We start from the raw sequence: 26,148 nt of genomic DNA, 5'->3' as shown, positions 1-26,148 counted from the left end.
ACGGCTGGGATGCTGCATATGGCGTCACCACCTTCGTCTGGGGGGACACGGGAGCCGTGACAGACACGAAGGGCCGACCTACAGGCTCCATTCGGGCCTACAGGGATGGGATTTTTAGTGAAAGTGGAAAGGGAGAAAGAGAAGAGAGAGGGAGGAAGGGAGGGAGGGAGAGAGGGAAGGAGACAAAGAGGTTACAAAGTCAAGGTCTAAATGTGCCTGTCATTAAAAATCAAGTGGCAGATTACAGCATGCAAGAAGTATTAGCAAAAAAAAATAGGAGCAAAAGACAATTCCATACACTGACAAGCCAGGACCATGCAATTCGATGGGGCAGGTCGGGGGAGCAGAACTGGCAAGAATTAGTGGAGCCAGGTCTATTCCAAGCTAGGCTGACTGTCAGGAAGAAAATATGCCAGCCTTGTTACTTCCGTGGGGTAGGCAGTGGTACCCAGTGAGAACCACTGGCCTGCTTTGGGAAAGTATAATGACCCAAACTGAGTCCCTGCCAGAGCACCACAGGCCATGACAGAGGACAACAGGCAGAGAAAGACTCTGTGGACACCTCAGCTCAGTAGGACTGGAGTTAAAGCACACACGGCCTCCCAGAGCATCTGTCAGATCTTTACGTGCGTTAGCTCAGGCCTTACACTGTTCAGTGTTAAAAAATGCAGAAGTCCTGAATTGCTCTAAAACACATTGAGAGCAAGCTCTACAGAGGCATACTACTGAGATCCTTTTCCTCCACATGCTCTGGTATCCAAGAGTAGCAAGGAAAAAAATAAGGAAAAAGAAGGAGAACTGAGGTTTCCTAGGAAAATTTCCCCACAAGGAAATATTTAGATATCTGCAAAAGAAAGTTTGCTTGGGAAAGAAAAGCTATACATGCAACTATTACATTAAGCAGAAAAATTAAAGAAAGACGGAGAAAAGCTGACTAAGGGAAGGAGCAACGGGAAAGCAGCAGGCAATATTTAGTCAACTCATAGGGTTTTGCTCAAGTTAAGTTGTTTCTGTAAAACTGAAGGCCTACAAAGCAATAATTGCATTACTCAGGTTTATAAACATCCTCCTAATACAAAGTGGTTTGGCTACAAGCCAAGGTGTGAACTGCACAGTGCACAGCATAGAAACATGCATTAGGAATACGATGCCACCACAGCAACTGACCACAGTGGGTACCTCTGCCTTATTAGTAGATACTCTGCAATAAGTTAGCCCAACTACGCTCATCTGCACTGCAAGAGCAGGTTTGCAAATCGCTTTGTTCTAAACACAGGTGCACAGTGTCTGTATGTGCAGAACTCCACCAAAAGGATTAGAGCCAGAAACAACAAACAGTGATTTTACCACACACACGGGGTGTGCCTCTACCTGTCACAGTAGGTCTGGAAGGGAAGAGTATTAACAGTTCTGGAACTAAATCAAGGTGTTCACATTATAAAAGAGGAGAGAAATCTTGGTCTTTTGCAGGTGTTAGTCTGTAAATTACCATTCTCCCAATCACTCAGGTTAATGGATTTTCAAGTATCACCACCTGACCTTAACTGTGCCCTGTATAAGGCACCATGGGTGTGCTGCCTTTAGTTGTGCTGAGCTTCACTTTTGACACCTGAGACAGCAAAAGGCAATAGGAAAAATAAAAGCGCAATAAAACAGACAGAGAGGGAGATGAAGGCATAGCAGAATAACTATCCCTGAGTGGCAAGACCTTGGAGAATCTTCAATTTGTCCCTTAAAGCAGACACAGTGAGCATGCATTTTGATGCTTGCTGTAGCATCCCATTTGAAATAACGTGTTCAAAATCTAACAAGCAAACTAAGGCATAATGATCTTCACTGCCCTACTGTGAACAATGTGAACAGATGAATAAAGTATTCTTTGGGCAAAGAGCAATCTTTCAAAATATAAAGTGGATGGATTATCTGCATTTTGGGAAACATTTTTTTTAAAATCTTAGATATATCTGAAAGAGGGAGTTTTCCTCATACCCATTGAAGGCAGTTATTTTCACAGTGAGCAAATTAAACACAACAGGGAAAAGACTACTGTGCATTCAAGAAGGGGAAGCCTCTCCCATCTCCACAAAATCAAATTAAATTTCCACATTCAGAAAGATATTTAGTGATACTTTGTTTACAGAAGAACCTTGAAAGAGATCATGGAGCTTTTTTTGTCCTTACAACTCTGTGATGTCCTTTTGTGTATCTCGAGAAATTACTTATTACATACTAGCAACTCGTATTTGTAACATGCCTCTTCTCGACTATCTGGAATTCTCAGAAATGCTATAAAAACAATAGTATCTATTTTTTAAGTATCTACTGTGGGGTTTTTTAGTTATTTTTTTTCCCTAAGAAAACAAACCTTTGCAGCTGGAACTGTTTGCCATCTCTTTTCCCATGCTGATTGCCTTTGACTGGTTAGCAAATTTAGGTCAAATATGACAAACTCCTAGAAATCTCAGTATGTTTTCAACTTCAATAAATTGTTGTGATGTTACTGGCAGCTGGTAAATGAGGGAAAAGCAGGCAGAACTCCCCCATTATTAACCTGTTAGCCACTAGCCAACCAGTGCAACAACCTGGCTGGAGATCCAGCATCACCATCACATCCCTGTTGAGCCACAGCAGGCTCTGTTCTGCCCTGCTTGCCGAGGGGGACGAGCCAAGGGTGACAAGGTGGGAGAGAGCTGCTGCACAAGGGGAAGGACATGCTGGACACGTTCTGCCACTTGCAGCAACCTGCCCACATGAATTTCCTAAGCCAGCTTTGTCACCAAAGCACTGCCTCTGAAATAACTGTTTGGAGACTAATCTCCCTAAACCAGCACGTCTCATGCAAATTACAATTCTTTCAATGCAGTTGTTTCTCTTCTTGCTACACAGTTTAACATTTTCCACTGCCAATCTGAATTATTACTTATTTAAATTCCCTGAGCCAAACCTGTACCGTAGTTTCACTGAAGGTGAATTTGTCACCAATTCACTCAAAAATTTTTTAACATGGCTTCAAACAATAACTTTACGTGGCTCATTCCATTTGGATTCTTTGGAAGTTTTAGGGCAATCCATCTACCTGAGTTATGCATGAGGTAAAAAAATCCCTTTCTTGGATTTGTGCACAAAAAGGAATTTAAATTGATGAAATCTTGATACATGGATGGCCCTCAAGAGGAAGTATTATGAATATTTTATTTTTTAAATGGCTTTAATCAGACAACATAAAAATTCATGGGGATTATTTGAATGAGCAATTGCCAGCAGCATTACAGACTTAATAAGAACAAGTGACTCCACAGTGGTAAACTTCAAACTTTTGCCTAAAGGCTCACTGAGTGTAGCAGCATGATTTTTATACTGAAACCAAAACTCAAGGGAAAAGGAACATTCCCATTCTCCCAGAAGTACTCTTTCACCTCTGTCAGATACCCGCTAGCAAGTGGCCCATCTCGTGCATCTATCCCACTCCTGCAGAAAGATGCACCCTGTGCCCGTGCACAAGCCATCTGCTGATGGACTTACACCAGGTGTTGCACTCATGCATATAAAAACTTGGATCACAATTTAGCAGGCTACACTCCTGGACTGAGTACTATTAGAATCTGACAATTTGCAAGCCAGCAGGCACTGCAGAAAGGTTATGAACCCCAAAGAATGCAGCCATGTCAACCTTCACATTGTCACACGTGCTTTCTTATCTGAAAACAGGATGTTTTATCTTATTTTTAGTTTTTTATCTGAAGCACCAGTGCCAGGTGTAGTGACCCATGGGTTTAGTTTTAGTTTTAAAAACCTTGCTTGTCTAGCTTGAACCTGGGGTCTAGGGAAGGTTCAGACTTGACAGAAGTAAAGACAGCTTCTCATAGTGTCCTGCCAATGTAATTCCTCATGTAGCTACTACAGTTAATGACATCAAGGCTGTTCTCAAACCTGGAGATTCCTCTGAACCTGACAACAAACCAGCTTAAGTGGAATTTTTTAAGTGGAATCTTTCTCAGCAAGTACACCAGTCAACTACCACAAGAACAGAAAACTAACCAAATCACAACAGACCCGAGCCCCAGGCTCAGTGAGTTAAAATCTTTTGTAACTCTTTACCAGCAAGAGTAGATACTGAGTCTGCCTCAGCTCACAACTGCTGACCACATCAGTAGTTTTGTTTTGACCATATCTGAGGTTACTGTTTCCATTTCCACCTAATATAACAAAACTTTTGAGTACAATGTTTGAGCAAAAAGTACTACTGGAGTACTTAAAAACTGATATACCTGCCTTCAGCTCTCAGTTATTCACATCTTTAAAATGGAGAGATGTGGCTCCCTAACTGGAAAAATATCGTAGTGAAAGAATTTCATTCAACTTGTTAACAGGTTATAATTTTATTTTTTCTTCATTCAACATTAGTTAATACGACTCTATGAGAAGGGCTGTATCGTGCCTTCAAAGAACAGGGGGCTTGTGTGCACACAGATAAAAGCAAGAACAGAAAGTTCTAGGGCTTAATTCCCTGAAAAATCAATTCTGAAAAAACAATTATATAGCAGTGTAAATCAATAACATAAGATAAAAAAAGAGAAGAAATGCCACTCAGGACAGAGGTGGAAGAAGTATATCACTCTGTCTTGTACAACTGGTTGGGTGTTGGTTCTCAAACTAAAGTCTTCTTGTTACCTTGCTGGATTCCTCCAGTTGAGTGCCTCGTTTCCAGGCCTCAGAGAACATGGAGCTGACAATACTTTGGGAACGGACATGTCCAGCTGGCTGGGTGTCAGAAACTCCACTATCAGACTGATTAGAATGATTTGATTGAGATTCTGTTCAGAAAAAAAAAAAATTAAGAAACAGTTAGCATATGTTTCTGAATATAAGAGTAAAGTCATCATGCTTATAACGCAAGTCTGTGTGATACTTATTGGTCACTCTTGTTAAACACGTTATCCCACCAAAGGACATTGCTCCCAGTAACTACTTCATAAACTCAAGCTCACATTCAGGTCACTACTGTCTGGAAAATGAAACAATGCTACACAGACAGCAGCATGTCAGATACACTCCAAAACACACCAGCTCCTGCACTTTGGGAAAAAGCCACATTTTATGCAGTGCATGCAGCCTGCTCTCTCCAGCACTCCTCCCCAGCACAACCTTAGAAACAAACACTGGACACAGGCCAAGGACAGGCAAACTACACTAGCCAAGGCAGGAGGCTGCTTCTAACAATCCATTCCTCAGCAAAAGAGGAGGAATGATGGGCTTCCTGCAACTACCCAACACTGATGATGCTCTGGGTCCACAGGGTATCTTGAAAAGACAGCAGCCACTGCCAGACCAATTTATTCAGCCTGGCACCTGCTTTCTGTGTAATCCCAAACTGTCCTAGGAAAAAAGGAGCATCTAGGCATAGATTGGAATGCAGCTCTGGCAGAACACGCATGGCTGATGGGCTGTGGCTCAGCTCCCTATAAGAGACAACTGATCAGAAGAACACCCAACTTGGATGGAGAAATCATCAATAACCAAGAACTTACTGCTGCACCTGGCAAGCTACACCACACAGCTGGAAAGATGCCTTCCCAGGTAGGCTGAACTTGCTTAGCTCATTCTCACAGCCTACTTTCTGAACCAGTCCAGCTCAGTAGCATTACTTCCTGGCCTGTGTCTGCAGTGCACAAAACACTCACACTACAGCACATTTTCAATAATCAATCTAGTCCTTGAGGGTTCAGAACAACCTGACAAGGTATCAGTCACCTCTGAACAGTGAAATGACACCACATAAACCAGCCATCAGCTTTTAAACTGTTACGTGCTACAAAAAGTCAGTCGCAGTCCTGCTGAGAGGTAAACAGGAACACATTACTGCAGGCAGGCACAGTCTGCCACAGGAACAGAAACAGTATTTTTAAAGCTTGTGTCTAAAGAGATTGTTTGGATTTTTGCCTTTGGAGAGGGACTATCTCTCATTTTTTAATCTCAAATATTTCAGTCAACAAAAGCAGCTTAAAAGCTACAGATGCCTGTTCTGTGCATCATTACAACATAAATTTGATTTTTCCAACAAATGAAACATAGAGGCATCAGGAATTCAAAATTACATTTTCCTCCACTCAGTATCACAAAAACACTCTTCTTTGGAGGTGAACAAGAAAGTACTATGTGTTTCAAATGCATACACCACTGAAAGTAATATAACCATATAACTATTTACGTGTTTTTATGTTAAATGCAAAGTCTGTGGTTTGGACTAAACATAAGATAAAAGACTTTGGAGAAATAGTCCATTTCCTGAAATGGTCTGTCTTTTGAGGTGTCTAGACAGCAGATGATTAAAAAAGGTAATTAGGTCTTTGTATTAGGAAACAGATCACATTATTACCTGGCAAACTAGATGAGCTGGAGCCTGACTTGATACTGGAGCTTGACAAGGAAGTCCAGTCATATGCTGATTCTGTCCTCTTCAGTGCTTCCTGATAGTTCATGTATAGTTGCTTCCCATACTAAGCAAAATGACAAACATATTTAACAACTGTATATAGACTGTACACCCTTTCCAGACTGTTGAGCTCCACCTCTGGCTCCTCTATTTCATATTTTTCCCTCTAGAACAACAGGCTCTCTGTTAAAGGAGGTCAGGCAATTTTTTCTTTTTTTTAATTAGTGAATTGCTGAAAGAAAGAAAAACAGTTTATTTATGGTGGAAGAGAGAGTGTCAAGCAAGAAATGGTCCAATGAATAAACTAAGCCAAGCTGGGGATCTTCGAAAACAACTCTGTTTTCTAAAATCTGTAAGGGAGATGGCTAAAATCTGTCTGATGCCTGGCAATTAGCACTCTGCCATGTGACAGGGGTGCAGCAGAAACAAGAAGAAAGGGCCCAATACTGAATTATTGTAACAATAAAGCCTAATAATTTTTGCTAAGAAGACTGTACAGTTCATGTTCAGAATAAAGAGAGGGAAGTTAGATTTAACATGTATTTTGCTAAGTAACTGTAAATAGTTTTAAACAGGTGATGACAACTGTGCACGACTGCCTGGAGGTTACCTTAGCAATGCGGATGCCATTGATCCACTGGTGTAGGGTTCTTACATCATCACAGCAAAGATACTTGATATACTGGGACTTCTTCTGGATCTGAGGATGCTGCAGAAAAATTGTTAACTCTCATCAATATTTTAATGGCTAGGAATGCAAGGAAAGTTGTTGAGGTCTATACAGACAAACTTAACGCTGGAAGCTCTTCAGCAGAAGTCTGCATGTGAGCCCAGTTAAAAATGTTTCAGACTATTTCAGGAGGTGAATTTCAGTCAGGATTGCTTCACACATATGTCACACTGGCAGTGTGTCCAGTGTGCATCGATTTCATGTTTGAAACACTAAGAAAGGGCAAGTATTCCATTATTTTAGGGCTTCAGTACTGCCTACCTACCAACAGTCTTCTGTACCTCTGAACTAACCCACTGCTTGACGGAGACAACTAACATTTCACCTTTGTGTCACATCAAAAAAAGACCCTAGAGGGAAATACTCCCTAAATGCATGTTGCTCTGTCTAATGTATGTACTGACATATACACCACCACATGAGCGACAGATCAGGGAGGGGAAAAGTGCAACTATAACCAGCTCTTGCTACTGGCACCATTTTCAAATCCATGACGACACTTTACTTGCTGTGAACAGAGTGTGAAAACCTGTTTTAAAATAGCTTTGTACCCAGTTATCTTGCAGGAACTGACACCATTCTGAGCACTGTGTGGGAGTCAAGAAAAACTGGGAGACGTCGATGCAATTAAACCCAACGTACTCAAGTTATTAATCTCATAGTTTAGGATCAGGTCACCAGTTTTATAACAGTTTTTGCTACCTGCTCTTTCTACCTGTCCTTTATACTCTGGACCTTTTTCCTTTACAGCATCCCCTTTCCCTCATATGGGACAGTTAGGGTAGACTTGAATCTCTAATATAAATTTCTGCCCAGCTCTGGACCTACACTGAGAAGACGGCACCTCCCCAAAGTTAGCATTTCAAGGGATATTATCTCACTGAACCTAAACTGTTGTAAGGTACAGGGTTGCCAGATGGAAAAGAAGAGTTTAGTGTATGAGTATGACGAACAGTTGAATAAGACTGGCACTCATTAGTCTGGAAATAAAACAATTCAGGGTAATATGAAAACACGAAGTCACAAGGAGCACAGAGAACAAGCAGCAACTGTTCACTAACCATTCACGTTGTATACAAGAACTAGAGGAAAACAAAATGAAAAGCATTCAGAAGTAAAGGCGTATTCAAGGTATACCACATGGCTGCAGTGTTACCTTTAGTACTAAACAGTAGTCTGTGGGTGCTTTGTATTTGTTCCGATAGTCCTGCCCATAGTAAACACTGACATGGTCCAGCTGTAGGAAGCACACAAGATCCCTTGAGACCTATGAAAAACAAAACCAGTCATTTACAAAATAGCAGAAATCCACACACACTGATGAAATCAGCCTAATGTTAAGATCCAATACTAATAAAAGGTCTAGTTAAGGTCAAATCTTAGTTTGTATCTAATTTGAAAACTACCAACACAAGAAGGAGATACAGCCATGTAACTCTTGCATCAGACCTTCATTTTCAACCAGGACATCCTTTATCAAATTCAGTCTGTTCTTGTGTTTTGTCTGCATTTTGCCTTTTGACATTTTACACTGGGCTACTGATGTGCAATCAGAGTAGGTATCAGAGAAAAGTAAATATGATCGGTGGACCAGGAAGTTAAGAGCTGTTGGTTACATTTAATCTCAGTAATAATCAAATTGTCCAGATTCCAGTGTGACGGTGAGTAGAATTCTAAAGATGTCTGGCAGTGATTGTAGGGTACAGAATTTCAACAGGGTACTTGCATACTGATTGTTTTCACAAAGCAAAAGGCTGTGCAAAGAACATCTGGCACATATTCAACTCTAAAGGGAGCTGATGGACTGACAGAGATTTCCTCTTCATTGCCAGCTGTGTGGGAGATGGACTTCCTGTCCTGGGAATTGGTTGATGGTGTCGAGATTGATGAATGCATGGACAACTTGAACTCACAGTAGTTCAGCCCTGAAGCTATGATATATTTGTAGCAGCTTTCTATTTACTTTTCATTACCAATACACAGAACAGCAGTGACGCTGAAGAAATGGTATTGTAATTATCAGTTTCAAAAAACATAGCACCAATTGGTCCAAATAGAATCCCATTTTTATGAATTAACTAAACCCAATGAAATTATGGAGACTGATTGTGGATTTGGTCTGATATTCCATGATTGGCAGTTGCAGTGCCATTTGGTTCCCCATTTGAATTATGCTTGAGAAAAAGATAGCTCCTTAGCTCCACCAAAAATTTTTCCTCAAGTACTTCTGAACACCTAATCCTAAACTCACTCAAAAACCAGACCCTCATCATCTTGTATCTTTAAATGTGGGGTTATATCCTTGACATCAAGTGCTGCCACAGTAATTTACACCATATTTCCATGACAAAGTTGGCTTTTTAACTAAGGATGTGGCATTAGAGAAGGCACAGCTAAGCCAAAATTCAAAGTCTCATGTGCACTAGTTACCAGCAATGAACAATTCAGTGAAATTGCTTTAAAATAGCATACCTTTGCCTTCCCTTTAGGGACATAGTAGATTCCAGAAGCTCGAAGAAGAAAGTAACGTTTCTTCCAAGACTTCTTACCATCCTCTTTCAGCCACAAAACTCCCTCAATCTCTGGCACAGTTACAGAACTTCCACAAAAACATTCCTGCCGACAAACACAGTGGTTTGGGAAACAGATAGAACACAGAGCATAAAGTGGTTTGTTTTTGTCTAAGGACTTTATCTAAGGACTGAGCACATAACAGGGATAACTCTTTTTTCACACAGTGATATGAATTACAGATTATTGATAGAAGCAATAAGGTGATTCAAACAAAGATGATGGACGGCCTTACCACTGGCTCAGTGCAACAGTGACAAAAAAACCATTAGCAGTTACTGAAGAGATTTTCTAACCACTGGTGATCAGTAATAGAGCCCCCAGTGGCTTAACTGGCTTTAAGGTCATGAGGTCACCCTATGGATACAATCTTATATGTGTGAGCATCCACAAAACCTCATTGCACATCCGTCAGCTACAGCCATAATTCACTCCAGGAGTACTTTGCTGCTACTAACTGCCATCAACACTAGAACTTCTGTTAAGGTTCTATTTATAAAGAGCTAACAGAGAAAAACAAATGCTTTAAATATACTCCAGATTAATATGCAGCACAGAGGCTTGTGAATAAACCTAGAAGACAGAAAGAATTGCAACTCTCTGCATGTCGTGGCTTCAAGCACCTTTTTGATCCACAGTATACACATGAACACTTATTAAAACCCATATTAACAATATACTAAGAATATGCATATGCTACTAGTAAGTTAAACTGCATTAAGTTTAATCCAAAATTAAATACTCAAAATATTTGCTTCTGTGTAACTATGTCAATCATAACCATTATTCTGGAAATCAAGTGGAACCTGTGGCACTTCAGCCACGTCACAAAAACATTCAGTTTTCAGCTTATGAAGGCCGTGCTTTCTGTTTGCTTTATTTGCTCCATGCCCCTGGTTCTGCAAACTGCTTAATGTGTTTGGTATAATTACTTTTCTGCCACTAATTTCTTAAAAGTCAGTATTTGGGTTTTATTTTAAATGTAATTGAAACGATTTTTAACTACTTTGCTTACTAACAAAATATTAACTTAGACCAGTCACTAAACCAATGCTATAGAATTCTGCAGAAAGTAAGAATTTGGAAAATATTATAAAAAAATTCTCTACCATCATAGGTCAAAAAAACAGGTGACAGTTCAACAGATATCAACTGGTTTTAGCCCTAGTTAAAGGCAATATCATTTTGATTATCACCTGTGTATGGTATTTTGGATACTAAACTAAATACAGAAACTTTATATTAACTGACCACATCTGAAACAGGGTAACATGAAAATAGGCATTTATCTCAAATATAACACATTCCATTCACAGTCTTCCAGAATTACATTCAGCTCCGTCCATCAGTTTCAATCACCACAACCTGCTGGAGTTTAGCTTCAAGCTCCAAAATGACTACCGTGCCCCTTTTGGTTTGGCATTCCTACCTCTAGCAGCACCTCTTTATTTCTGTCTGCCATCTCGGAGGTTTCCTTCTTCCCCAGAAGATAGTTCTGTAACAAAAGAAACCTTAGGATTTCTATAGGCATTCTGAAATCAAGCCAAATGACGTTTCTCGTTCACCTTTCTGTAGCAGTAAGAAAAAACCCAGCTATTAACTAACAACAGTATGTGAACTAAACAAAACTTTGTATTTTAACTGAAGCTTTCTGTCAGACTGCTAAATACTGCACTGATGTAACTTATAATCCCCTTTACCAGAAATATCAATCAGTTCATACTCTTAACAGCCTCTCAAGGACATTGTTCTAACTCTGCATAAATCAAACAGCTGTCTGCTACAATGCATCCAAAAATAAAAATACTACGGATTTGAGAATCCCACAATAAAAATGTAGAAAACCCCAGAGATCTTTAAACTTGTTACATGCTGCCATTATTTCTGCAAAGAAGCAAACTCAGAAGCAATGTACTTCGTTCCACCTTGCCCTGACAGTTTTGCTGAGTAAAAATATTTATTTTTGACAAAGAATTACCAAATAAAATACTTCTCATCTTCTTAAAGGGATTCTAAGTATGCACAGGTACCATATCTTATTAAATAAGTTTTGTACTCTTACTCAGTTTGGAAAATATTAGGGCAATGAAAAACATCATCTCCTTAACCCCTAGCTCTAATACTGGAAAAAACCCGACTATTCACAAAGTTTAGCCAGTTCAGTATTTTAAACCAAGGAGAACTATTTGGTTTATGCTGGTACCTCCTTGTTGGCAGTGCCTACCACACGTACTGACAGCAAATGCATCAACCACAAGCATTTAAAAAGGATGTAGAGTTTTGCTGCTTCAGCACAAAGCACTTGAATAAGAGCTGGTTTTCAGTTCTTGCTTAAAAAAAAGAAAAGCAAAATCAAGTACACTGATGTTGTCCCAAAGGATGAGCTTACAAAACTGATACGCAGTTTAAATGCAAGAAATTAGCACACAGATGCCATACAGATATAAAAATAATCTCTAACCCCAAAAGGGAACACATTAGCTGAGTAAAGAGAGAGATCAAGTGATATTATATCCAGTTCTTTTCAATTCAAATTCTTCAAAGAACAACTTTCTGCTTTTCTGTTTCTTTTCCTCCACTCCCTTACAATACAGAACTGCTTCCAGATACCAAATTACTGGAGAAAAGAGAAGTCTTTGAAGACATTTGAGAGAGAAGTGGGGCCTTTGGTTTCCTAGCCAAGGAACAGGAAACATAGGTGAGTACAGGCAGGTCCCAACTTCCACATGCTCTCTTCTCTTCACTTGCCATGTGACCATGAAGAAATTATTCTCTTAGATTTTGTCTTCCCCTTCTTGCCAGCAACATAAGAATGCACAGTGGAGAACCACTACTATTAGCAATATCTGTCAACACCTTTCCTGCATAATTACATATTTGAGCAGCACTAAGTATGGGTGTAAATCCCATGAAACTGCCTGCCTTCATCTCCATTAAAACTACCCACAAACACATTTGCAAACAGATTGCTTCAGCTCAGTTATCCGCTAAGGACTTGACTTTGTGCCAACAACACTGTGGATGTACACAGTGCCAAAGTGTAAAGTTGCCTGGCATTTTAACACATACAGAGAATGGAAAAGAACGCTATCAAAACAAGTAAGAAGCTGCAATCAGTCACACAAGCATTCCACACGAACCACAGGCTTACCTGCGGATTCTTGAAAAGTGCGTATTTCTCTATACGTTCCACGAACATCAGTTTGTTTTGACTATCTCTTGTCCAGTTCAGGAGATTTTCAACTAAATTTTCATGATCTTCAAAGATCCTTTCTGCAGCAATAACAAGAGAGCAAATACATTTGGATCTGTTGCATTTTGTGATAAATTAATCTGTCATCATATCTAGGAGACAAGGCATACATGCAGAGAAAATGAGTTCCAGGTCTACTACAATGGAAAGAAGTTTATGCTAAGAAACTAAAAGAACTTAGTCATCTTTCAGACATGCCTGGGTTAATTTTACATATACCAACTTCTATACCTTCAGGCTTAGAGTTCCATCAACATATGAATTGTTTCTGTTTTTTTAATCTGACAAAGCCTAATGTGGGATGCCACATGAACACTGCAGACATCAAATGATGATATTCCAGAGTTCATGAGCACAAACAATTTATACATACTCTGGTCTACACAACCCCTGGAGAAATGTATTAGGCAGCTTTCTCAGCACAAAAATTGTTACTGCATCCCCAATCACTCTCTAACCTTAAGTATCAAAATAGTAACGGGCAATGATCAGAGGGAAAACAAAATGCCTATGAGATGTGGAATAGCCATGTTTAGTAGGGGTTTTGTAAAGCAATCTGAAAACTGACACTGTCTACTTCTTACAATCTCTCTAGATGAACAAATGATGAATTACCAGCGGCTCCTGAGAACTCTGAACTTTGACTCTGTTGAAATAGTTATCACTAGTACACTAGCACTTCAGAATACTGAAAACAGGCAAAAGAGAACAGAGTAAGGAAAAAGAGGAAATTTACTGAAATGGTAGAGAAATTGCTGAAATTTCTCATTCTAAAATAAACAAGGAAGAAGACATCTTCAGGAAACTAGACCAAGTTTTTCCTCCTTTCAAAGACACTGAAGTAGAAGCCAGCTTTCTGCAATTTGTTCCCTCTTCACATAGGCCACACAGTGGCATTTCAGCAAGTTAAATTTTTCAGAATCTTTTGGGACTTGCTTGACCTTTCAACTGCGCCTGAAAGCAGAACATGATTTTCTCCCACAAAATCAACTCAAGCTCTATCAACAACACAGCAATACTGCTTTCCAAGAAAGTAAAAAAGTCATCACCTAACAGAACAAACAGTTTCAGATGACTGTGATACAAAAACTTACATCTCACTGCAGCCTCATTATTGGAAGTGGACAGCTTTCAAAACATATCAGCTGTCATTACAAGAACAGTTTATTAAAATTTTAAGTTTTTGAGCCTAGTAAGATGTTATTTTTCATTGGATAGGTAAAAGATTTGCCCCACAACAATCTTTATTTTTTTCCCCCTAACAATAAGCAATGTTAACATGCTCACTACCTGAAATAGAAAAGGTTTCACCAAAAGAGAGAGGAAACATTAATTTTCATTGTAATTTGAAATCAAGATATTTGGGTTCAGTTCTGGGTTTTTCTTTTACCGAAGTCAATGTGTGAAGTGCACCTTACCTGTTCCCCTTCTTTTCCATTCAGATGTTGAATCCTTTGGCTAAATGAACAACTCACATTGTGGTATGTGCAGTGCACTGCAAAGGAGCTTTAACTGCTCTTAGAGGAATATTACTTATTACATTCAAATATTTAACAGGAAAAAAATGTAGACAGCTTTTTGCAGTAAGAGCTGTCAGTTCAAAATACTATTTACAAAGAGGAAGATGCACAGTAAGGTTTTTATCCCTTACCTGTTCTGTGAAGAAATCATCAAAACCAAGAGGCTCAGTGACTAGACAACAGCAAAATTACTATATCACACCAAAGAATTTAGCCACGCTTTTTAAATGAAAGAAGAAATAATTTCCAGATCACTCTGAAACAAAGTCAATCATGAGCTTCATTGCATGAATTAGCACTTACTACATTAATGAAGGGAATGATGAACATTATGAAGCCAAGTGTTTAAATAATTCTGAGGATATAGAAAACTGTTGCATTAATAGATAAGAATTATAAATGCTTGTAATTATTACTTACCCATTTGCAATTCAGAGATGGTTTCCACCAATGACCAGTCTAAACTGTAGCCACAGTGTGATTTGTCCATCAGATTGTCTAATACTTGTCTCACTGTCTGCCTCTCATCCACCATCATTGTTTTTGAGCTGTCATCAGACATATGGACTCTGATCACCAACTATTAAGCAGACAATTAGGAAAACAAGAGGGATTAATTTACCACATTTCAAATAAAAAACTGGTTGTTTATTAGATCTTGTTTATTCTTCTAAGATTTTCTTACAATAGCATAAAATATTAAGTTCAATCAAAACGCTTTCTCAAAAGGGAAGAAGTCATAAATGATGGTTTGATATTTGTATCACAGACATTCACAAGATACTGTTCTCCTTCAGTATAAGAGAGGAAACACAAAGGTCTTTCCAATACAATGACAACAATGGGGCTTTAGTTGTGTGTTAAGGAGGAAGAAAGTGTCCTCTTCTGATTAATCAATTGCCTTGGAGACAATTTTTCTCACATGTCCAGGTAGAACAAAAGAGTTCTGCACCAGCTTACAAAGAACCAGAATTTTTCAGATTTGCAATTCAAGCTTTCTGTCTCCTTCGTCCATATTTTCTAAAAATGATGATTATATAAACAATATACTTATATTAAATCTTATTTTTCTGGGGAATATGAAGCAACAGTGTGAAAAAAATCTGCTTTTAAAACACAATGGCTTCTCATAGGCATTTTAAAGAGGTCACTGTCCAGAAACAAAAATCCAACCATTTTTTTAACCAAATCAAAAAACTTAAGACAACAGATTCTTTTTGTCAATCATTATGCATCCATTTTTACACCTTGTTCAGAAGGAAAAGATAAAATCTACTAGTTGTAATACACTGGTTGGCTTCTTAATTTCCATTTTCCAGCCAGGACATTTTTTAGTTTTTGATCTGTAATCATTTCATGTAAAAGGCATTTTAAGCTACTGGGAAAAAATTCCGATTGCAAAATAAGAATGCTAAATGTTAAGGGAACTCCCTATTCTTTGAGAGTACAGGAAGTAATGTCAGTAGACTTCCTCCACTTGGCAATCCTTGTTTTTCATTTGGAATACTTGTCTTCCATTTATCACTGACAAATAGTGCCAGGGTATGTAAAGAAAACAGGTGCAAATTTTAAACATGTGACCGCAGAGTATACAAGATGATCTCAGGAGGCTGGACCTTCATTTCACTTCTGGGTGGAAGCTGGCAAAGTCTTCTCAATGTGCACTAGCTGCAAAACAAGTTATTCCTTAAGAAAAACATAACGTTATTCCATATCCTAGGATCTTCTTGATTAGGTCCAGTCTCGATCGGAAATCACATTACCACTCTAGATGAGAACACCATAGTGGTTTTATTTAGGGCAACTTCAGGGTCGTAGAGACGAGTGAGAAGTGAATTTACTGCATTTTCCAAGTGAAAAAGAATAAAATAAAGACCTTCTAAATCAATATAGCTAACTTACCTTTTTCACTTGTGCTTCTTTAATCTTCTCTAATGCAACCCTAATCTTCTCAGCTTTGAGTTTAGCAGCCTGTTCCTCCTAGGGGACACAACACACACAATTCCAGTTAACACAAACTTCAGTCTGGTTTCAGTGGATTTAATTTTGAGGCTACCACGCTTTAACACACAAACTGAAATGCTGATTTGCTCACCTGAAAATCCTCATCTATTTCTTAGTGACAACAAAGACTATTATTTTTTAAGACAAGAAGTATTATTATCTAATATTTAGAAATACAATTGCCATTAGAACATACCAGAGGTACATATTTGGTACTGCTCTTCCACATTGTAAATAGCCTCATGCATTGCTACCAAATATTTTAGCAAATCATACATTTACAGTCATAGATCTGGACAATACATATTCAACAAGAGGGTACAATGGAGCACACCCAACAGATTTTTGGTTGAATGACATAAAACACAAAGAGCACACTGACAAGTATCAGAATTGAACAGCACACAGAAAATAAGAAAACAAATCCTACAAACAGGACTCCATACTACATGCATTAGTTTGAAAGATTTTAAACTAGTAAATCCATTTGCAGTAAGCAGCTTGAACATTCCCTTCATCTCTACTAAATCCAAGCTGTATTTCTCCTTTCTTTAAGTGTTTGAAGACACAAAAAGCAAACAGGCATTCTTTTGCTCTTCTAAGTAATCTATTTTTGTTACAACTGGAAATGCACTGAAAATTCAGGTAACAAATCTATCTGCTGATGCTAAAGAAAACTGTATATTGTAAGACTAGCAGCACAAATTTTTCAATTTAAGATTACAGATATTTCTGGTGAAATTGCATTTGAAACATGCGGCTAAACAAGCAACCACTGTTTTGAAAATGACATATGCAGTTTTCAGACTTTCAAAATCTTAAATTTTGGATGTTCACTGTGGTTTATATCTAAAAGCTTCATAAAAATCTCTTGCACAACAAACAAATATAAGCAAACCCCCTCCAAAATAATCAATCTCTTTAAGAAAGAAAAAATAATATTTTTCTCAGATCTAAAGCAGCACAGCCCATCAACATTCAGCATGCCATAGACATCTAGTTCTCCATTGCTTTTCTGTACAAATGTAATCCATAGTTTCTTTACCATGTGTTTAGATGGTTGCTTTTCTTGTAAAAGTCAAGATTCAGCTATTCTGAAATCCGCAGTGTTTAAGTTTTGCACTTTTCAAAGAGTTACTAATATTTTTATCAACTGCTAAAGAACATTCTCTTGTTATTTACTGCAGTCTTACTCAGTAGCTTTTGGTCCTTCACATCCTGTGACCATCCTATGCAGTGGAAAAAACATCAGCTAGGCAGGGCAGTATGCTGCCTTGAGAGAAACCTAGTTCTTTTCAATAAAATAAACCAGTAAGTGGACACAGGCAGAAATAACTTCAGCCTGAAACATTATCTGGGAACTGAATCACCCAGCAACAGAGCTTTTATTAATCTGCAGGGAGCCTCAGCTTTTCATTCACAGTATCAATGGTGTCACTTTAGCTCAGAAAGGTTCAATCAGATTAGCATTCTGTGGAAAACAAACAGTGCCATGATAACAAGAATCATTTATTCTTCTTATTCCTTAACACTAATCATTTCCTTCTGTACAAATAAGTTATTACTAAAAAGCAAGGCTTTAAAGACTTGTAAAGGTTTCAGAAGCGATGCTATGCACCTGTGAATTATAAAATCAGCAAAACCAAAAGACTTCATTGTATCATAAATTTGGAGAAACTCATTCATGGTTTAAAAAAGCTTCTCATTAACCCAACGAGAAACCTCTACTGCCTTAAAAAGGTTGACAGCACATTCGGTTTAGCTCTTCATTACAGTCAAGCATCCCAATTTTCCAGCCCATTTCACTGTACACCTGTGCCATGCAAGTGCCCACAGCAAAGCCCACAGGAGCACTTTGCACCACGGTGCACAGGCAGCAACACAAGGGCAAGCAACAAGGAATCAGCTGGCAGCCTCCCAGATACCTGTGCCAACACAGCTAAAATATCTTTGGTCATCTCTAAGTTTATCATCCATCGTTCCCTAAAATGCTTTTAAAAATAAATATGTAGATCAAGAAAGACTTTGAGGATTTACTATTTTAATGCCTGCCAATAACTTTTCATTTCCTACTCAATATTATGTGGGTCTAGAGATTAGGATTTCTTATACTTTGTTAAACTCTAATAAAGTCAGTTTAAATTAAAAAAAAAAACAAAACCACAACAGACAAAAAACCCCCACCAATACAACAACAAAATAAACCCCAGAACTAGAATTATCAAAATAAGAACAACTTTCAGCCACTAACAAATTATAAAAAGAGGTCTGAATCTACTTACTGGAAACGTACAGAGGAAAAGAAGCAAGAATCAGAAATTTCTGAAAGCATATAGTAGTCAAGGACTTTAAGATATTCAAGTCTTGCTTTATAGTTAGTGCTCAGGCCACTGCTGACATGGCAAAAGGAGGAAGAACTATCTATTTTGATGAGTTCATAAAACAATTGAATAACTGCAGGATTCACATCAAAACTCCCAACGATTTCTTCTATTTCACTCCTTATGGCCCAAGAAAACAGTCCCCTCCGCATCAAAGCCAGCCCAAAACTGCCTCCCTCCCACAGCATTAGTGCTCAGTGACAGCACTCCCAGTGCTGCTGTGGCCACACAGACACTTTGGTCACGGAGCTGATCTGGATCAAAACTGACCCAGCAGAAAGATTCAGCAGAATCCACTCCTTGGTGAGACTGACTTTACAGTCACGGACATGCTTTGCAAATCACAAAAGAGATACACACACACCCACACACATTGCAGAAAAACACAAAACATAAAGCACTGTCCTTTCCACCTCCGTCAGGAAACTACTGCTGCTCTTCTAGTAGCAGTACACGTCACTGCTACACACAGTAGCAGTCTTACTGCAACATAAATTCCTCACTTTACAGGACTACTTTTTAGTTACACTTGCATTTTAAAGCTTTGAGCCAAGATTACTTGCGGTTATGGACAAAATCTCATCTGATTTAAATAATACGTGACAACATAGTTACATTGAGAATTGGAAAATGCACATGTCTGCAATGCAATGGTCTTAAATTAATGACCTTTGTCTTTGCGTTTTTATACCAGAACTCTGATAATTTTAGCCTACAGTGGAATATTATAAAGAGTAACAGAAAAAATAAAGATTTCCTTAATATGACAATCACAATTTCCTGCCCCAGTTTCCAGTTAAATATGCAGTTACCAGAAATTCCAGCTGTGTTTTAGTATTAAATATGCAAGATGCATGCAATGACAAAGCTGACCTTGCTCAAATGACTTTGTGCCTCATGTTTCTAGGCTGGAGCTTTATTTCTTGTGTCATTTTACATTTTTTAAGTGTCATTAACTGAATCCTTTTACAGAGATCCCCGACAGAATGGAAAAAGAAAAGGGGGGGAGGAATCACTTCATAAAGGTTACAGCACTTTGGAAATCCAGTAATCAAATGATAAGAGCTAGGTAAGGAAGGCCACATCTCACTGAAGTTAGGAGGGCAGATACACAAATCAGAAGATGCGTAGAAGAAATTTCTTCTTTGGTTAATATTTGATTTTTTTGGTCTGAATTCCTTCTTGGAATGCAGATAAGAAGATAACTCAATACACAAGTAGCATTGATTTCTGAAGGACTAAAAACAGGTATCCACTGTTTATTTTCCCAACTACGGTTTAGCCTCAGGTAGAAAGGCAATCTCTTGTCTTGTAATGACTGTCCTTCTTAAAGAGCTTTTACTGAAACAGAGGTTTCTGTTGCCAGAGAACAGCATAATGACATCTCCATTTGTACCTAATTCCCCAAAACTTCGAGACATCTTTATTAGCCCCATGTTTAATGTATATCAATATGAATATTAATCACATTAATGAAGTGGTTTCTGTTGGTTGCTTTCATTTATTATTAAAAAGAACACATGAACAAGTGTGTATGTGATCAGCACTAGAAGGGAAAAAACAAACGAGTGAATACAAAGAGCAGTTCTTCTTGATAAACTCATTAGGACAAGCAGAACACTCCTCCCCTAAAAACCATTTAGTGGCAACAGTGGTACAGTCTATTTATAAACAGCGAACTTGTGTTTACAGAAGTAGTTCTTGGTTATTCTCAAAATAACTTGGAATAATCTATATCTGGGCAAAGCAGACAGGGAAGCAAGACACGACTCTTTCAAAGCTCACTAGATGTGAGTGTTCATCAGTCATTTTCCTGGTGAGGAGTTATCCTCCCTAATGTAGACTCATCACACATTTCATCCTTCTTCCTTCCCAACTTAATACTCTGGAACATTCCTGACATCGTCACCATATTGCATTACGTTACTAACTATGGAAATGGATGTGAAGCAGTAGTATTGCTTTGGGGGTCGTGTCCGAGAATTATCCACCTGAGAAGGTCTTAAATATCACAGTGACACTACACTGGGGTAGTGCCATATTTTTCCTTTGTTCTACTTCTGCGCACCATTCACAAACTTCTTGTTATTAGAAGCCTAACTCAAACACAGAGATGGCTTCTGAATGGAAATTGGAAAGCAGCAGTTACATTTTAAATGCATCTCAAAGTCCCACTGGCCCTTGTCACAAGTTCCCACAGAAGGGATCTTCTCCCCCCAGTCTACTGGCACAGAGAAGGTCCCACCATCCATATCCCTAAGGAAGATGTTGAAAAGTACTGGACCCAGTCCTGACCTCTCAGGTGCACCACTGGTTCATGCCTCAAACTTGACTTTGTGCACTTCTGAAGGTGTGTTTCAAGGGATGGCAGATAAAATACTAATCAGTTGAGACACACATTCTGCTGTCTCCCTGAAAGACTACTCAAACTAGATTTGACAAAGTTAGTAGCAGTGAAGGAAAAATCCAAAAGGGTTTCACTGGCTCTTTATCCCTTGAAGCAACCTGCACCACATTATCATTGTGCTTGCCTCTGAATAGGACCTGTCTTGGCTCGAGGCCAAGCTTCTCACTGGCGCAAAGAGTTAGAGGAGAAAAGGTACTGGGATCTGGGACCAGGAAAAAGCAAAAAAGGTGAAGGAAAAAACCAAACAAACCAGACTGAAGAACAGGCCTTAGAAATCACAGTAAGGAAGTTTGAGAGTGGAAAGAAGACTACAACACAACAGATGAGACATTATGACTGACTGGTAAGTTTTAGCTGGACAAAAAGCTCAGCTGATATTCAAAACAGGGCAGAAACAGATTTCAGAACATAGGCTGATTGTCTAACAATGTAACCACAATCTTATTACAAATAACATATAAATTATGTTTTATTATATTGATAGAATTTATAATATCATTATAATACTAAAAAAGACAGAGGTGAGATTAAAACTACACAGGAACATCACAATGATCACAGCAGGTTAGTACACAGTAGCTTGTTGAAGAAGAATTTCATTATTTAATTTCAACATTGGGCAAAATCCTGCTACTACCTATCTATATAATTTTGTTCAGGTTTCTAGATGTGGCCATCACATCTTCCTCAAAAACTGGCTGTAGGAGGCTGGAGTTTTCAGACTATGCTTACATCCTTTGCAGATTAGAAATAAATTGCTGTATTTTTAAACTGTATTAAAAAAAATCTCAAACAGATGCTTCATTCAAGAATGAACACAACATCTGAATCAGACTGATCTAAGATGCATGAAGCTGACATCACAACAGATTTAATCAAAAGTCTGAAGGAATTAGTGTGCATTAACCAAAAATTTACAAAACAGTGGAATCAGCATTCACAAGAATATTTGTCCTTTAGGTCAACAAGAAAAGAAGAATGATGTACCAAACATTTGGGAAGAAAAGGTGTTACACGATTCCTTTACCTCCAGATGCTGGCATACATATAGGAATCATTAAACTAATACATCATTTTCTGTGCTGAGATCTGCCCTATACTGCATCAGGAACTGTGTGTGTGCATGACTGTAGTGCAGAGGGACTCTAGTGCATGACTAGAATTTCTACAATTAGCTATATTACCAGAGGACAAAAATGGTACTGTTGTTCCCCCCAAGTGTCTCTAGTCTCAATACAAGAGGTAGACATATTAAAGAAGGGAAAGAATACCAGACACAGTAAGACAATAAGAAATAGCTGACACACCAGGAACACCAGCAAAGAGCTGCAACACGATCCTACAGTTAACTTATCTAACTCCTTGTACAAGGAAATGCCCCATTTCTCCAGACTGCTTCACTTTACGGGGATTTATCCAATGTTACAGCAAGGTGAAGAGATCGAAGCAACGAAGTGGATTTCCATTTCATCATTTTACTAAAGAAATTTGGTTGCAGGAGGTCAGAAGATAATCAGTAAGTACCACACCAGGCCCGTGTGCTCAGTTTTCAGAAGTAGAGGGCACAACTGGATTGAGACAGTCCCAAGCTAAACAAACAACATTATCCTCAGAAAAATCAGCAAGCTCACCAAAATCACCTGAATCAAAGGGCTACAAAGTCTGATCAGCCAACACAAAGACTTACAAAAACAAACATTTAACTTCAGGAGTCTATCAGGATCACTGATATGAGCAAGTTCATGGTCATAGGACACAACAGGATTATTTTATGCACTTTTTAATCCGAAGTTCCAACACTCATCCCACATATAAACAATCAGAAGGGAGGATCTGAAAACACATGGAGATGAAAGAGAAAATGATGCTTTCTGTTTGTGCCACAGCTGTTGTTAATCTATCTGCAATGAGTCAAGGATTGCTGTTTTGATGGCTGTTTGCTTTGTTGGGGGCACACCGGGGTGCACAGCAGGGTAAGGAGCTATTGGGGATGGGGGGGGGAGAGGTATGGACTTCAATTGTAAGTGAAACAACCACAAGAGCAGAAGATTACTTGGTTTTGGCTGTTTGTACTCCTCTAGAAGCCTGAAATTTTTTTGCCAAAATAGATGCTGAGCACTTTGAGAACAACATTAAGGTATTTAAGAAAAAGCAGTACACTAATTCTAAACCTTTATTGCTAAATACAGACTACTTATGCCCAGCATTATCCTTATTGTTTTGAAGTCACCAAGATACATTTTGTTACTTCAGGCTCACCTGAGGTTTCTCCACTAGAGCGTCTATTTTACAAAAACAACCCAAGGAACAGTTTGCAGCAGGCAGTAGCATGAGAGATATCTGACACCTTAGCTACTGAATATTCAGAGTTCTCTGAACTGCACAAAGCGGTATGTTTGCTCTTCATCCCAGCTTGTCTTTTCATCAAAGAGATTTATAGCTTGCTCCAGCCCTCCTATTCTAGATTCAGAAAGAAATATGCATAGAATATATCATTCTTAAACTGAAGAACAATTTGTGTTCTCTTAGTACATTACTGACCTCTTTCCTGTGAAGAAAATGAATTTATAATCAGGATTTGTACATACCTGGCTCATTAGACCACTGTTTTACTAGGATATTCTCCCCACATTACATTAAGACAACATTAAAAAATGTTATAAAAAGAAATCCAGTTACTTACTACAGTTTATCTTTGATACAGCAAGTGAACTTATTTTAAGGCTACTAATGCCTTTTAAAAGTACTGAAAAGTCCCACATATTTTCCAGTTATGATCTTTTTTCTCTTGTCAACTAGTGAATGGCAATAGGGACAAAAGAACTCTTAGCACTTCCTTTTCAGCTAAGGCATCTTACCTGCTGACATGGCTATTAAGTATTTGTCAAGAAAGTAAACATTTTGGTAAGTCTGCAGAAACAACAAAAATTCAGCCTTTAAAAGCACCTTGGATAATAAGAAAAATCATGTAAGCAAATGCACAAGTTTCTGGAAAGGGCAGGGGTGGGAGAAGCATGGCATGCACCAAAAGCATTCTTTCTACATAGAAACAGTCACATACAGGGGGAAAGAAGAAGCATCACCTTGGTCAGCAAATGAGAAGGCTTTCCTGCAATGTTTCTCAGAAGGAGGGAGGTTTCCCTGTCCAAATAGGAGTGCTTGTGCAGAAAGAAAGAGAAAGAACATAAATCAAAGGAAGTCAGTATAGTAATTTTATAGTGTCTTGATTACAGAAGATAAAGCAGAGTTTAATAGAAAAAAACCCTACATCATCACTTTATTTCCCTCCCATAAAAACATGAACATTCCCAAACACTATGAGCTTAACACTCTGGTGCAAAAGCAGTTGTGTTAATAGAGGACACTATTTTTATATCTTCAATTTTACAAAATGTCACACAATAGAATTAAGAAAACTTTTGCTTACCTGCTACTGGTTTCTTTTCTGCAAGAGAAAACTTATTTTAAAGACATTTAGAACTATAGAATTAAGAAAACATGCACTTACAATGCCTTTCAAAATCCTGTCCCGCCTTCTAAAACTTAACATTCTACTTTCACTTAAAAACTGGTCATCCTGGAGACAAGGAAATGGCTTCATGCTTTCTACACTGGTTGCTGCTTCATTGTTAAAGAAGATGTTGCCACAATATCATCAACCTGACTGCAATCAATGTCCTTGTTTTTGAAGGGCCTGAGTCTCTCTTCTCTTGTATACCCCAAATTACAAAATTACAAATCCCCACATTTCTCTTGGAAGATAAATAAGAAGAAAGTATATTTTCATCTGTTTAAAAAGGGGAAGTAAAATCAGTGGAGGGGAAGTTATCAGTAGAGAAAGGCAAAAAAAAAAAAAAAAATCAGATACAGAGTGATTATCTTCTCCAGCATCTGCTACAGACAACAAAACCATCATCATGCAGTGATCGCAGAACCACACAGTCACAAGTCTGCTAAGGGGCACTTAACAAAAGAGCATTAAGTACATCTCCAGTGTTCCACCACTGTACTACAAGTTTTGTCCCGTGTGGTTGCAATTGTCTCAGCTGGTCCAACGCTGCACTGAACAAGGCAGGACAACTGTACACACCTACCATCCTTTTGTTTAGAAATTAGCAATTGAGAATCCCTTTCTCAATTCTTCAGTGCCACAATAAGGTATGGTCTCCTGAAAAAAATGAAGAGCCCATGTCTACAACTTCATGCAAGGCAGAATAGTTTGGGGAATACAGTTCCTGCAGGGGAAGTTTACTTGATGTGACTTCCGTATGCTGGGACAGGCAATTAAGGATCTCAAGGAGGCTTTAAAAATTGCAGCTCAGAAAAGAGTCTGCACAGGATCTGAAGTGAAACCCAGGCTCCAACCAAGGTTCACCTGGTACTTAGCCAGTAATACAGACACGGGTTATTGTACACTCTGAATAAAGATTTTTCTGCCTGCACATTAATTACTGACTGTATCTACATCCTATGTTTTAGGAGCCCAGCAGGGCTGCCTAGCTCAAGCACACACTGCTGAGGTTTGTAGGACCTGGCAAAATTAAAAGATCTCAGTCACTATTTATAGTCATACTGAATTGCATCTTTTCCTACACAGCTCTAACTTCACACAAACTCAGTTTAGAATGCTCTCATTACAACATATTGCTACAGAACTTGCAGACTAAACTGGTTGGCTCAGTCTAAATCCAATGACAAATGTAACGAAACTCTTTTAAAGAGTTTCCTGATGAGAGTTCTTGAAAAACACCATGGACTCCGATTAATACGGATAGTTTTTTCTCGGTGAATGAAGCACTGCAATAGAAGGACTGTTACTATGTACATTTGTAGCCTCTTCCTAAGGGTT

General features: G+C 38.6%; 1 protein-coding gene across 3 annotated transcripts in view; it reads right to left on the bottom strand.

Moving 5' to 3' along the window:
• RAPH1 (Ras association (RalGDS/AF-6) and pleckstrin homology domains 1) overlaps positions 1-26,148 on the bottom strand; it is a 52,213-nt gene that overhangs the window by 2,564 nt on the left and 23,501 nt on the right. The window contains exons 5-15 of one of the 3 annotated variants that reach the window (XM_027880196.1): positions 24,383-24,457; positions 16,410-16,487; positions 14,928-15,087; positions 12,886-13,007; positions 11,164-11,229; positions 9,636-9,779; positions 8,320-8,430; positions 7,044-7,142; positions 6,377-6,497; positions 4,672-4,814; positions 4,288-4,521 (exon numbers count right to left, since the gene is read on the bottom strand). In XM_027880196.1, the coding sequence (XP_027735997.1) occupies positions 4,516-4,521; positions 4,672-4,814; positions 6,377-6,497; positions 7,044-7,142; positions 8,320-8,430; positions 9,636-9,779; positions 11,164-11,229; positions 12,886-13,007; positions 14,928-15,087; positions 16,410-16,487; positions 24,383-24,457 (1,125 nt within the window). In that variant the 3' untranslated portion in view covers positions 4,288-4,515. Of the gene's footprint in view, positions 1-2; positions 98-4,287; positions 4,815-6,376; positions 6,498-7,043; positions 7,143-8,319; positions 8,431-9,635; positions 9,780-11,163; positions 11,230-12,885; positions 13,008-14,927; positions 15,088-16,409; positions 16,488-24,382; positions 24,458-26,148 lie in introns of those variants that run through there. The other 2 variants (XM_027880197.1, XM_027880195.1) reach the window with 2 other exon arrangements.

The sequence above is a fragment of the Empidonax traillii genome, unplaced genomic scaffold (genome assembly GCF_003031625.1).
Source record: "Empidonax traillii isolate 1590-97213 ecotype Southwest subspecies unplaced genomic scaffold, ASM303162v1 scaffold65:size4453928, whole genome shotgun sequence".
NCBI classification, from domain to species: Eukaryota; Metazoa; Chordata; class Aves; order Passeriformes; family Tyrannidae; genus Empidonax; species Empidonax traillii.
Note: the sequence above shows the minus strand (reverse complement) of the source record. Positions and strands in the feature narration are given on the sequence as shown.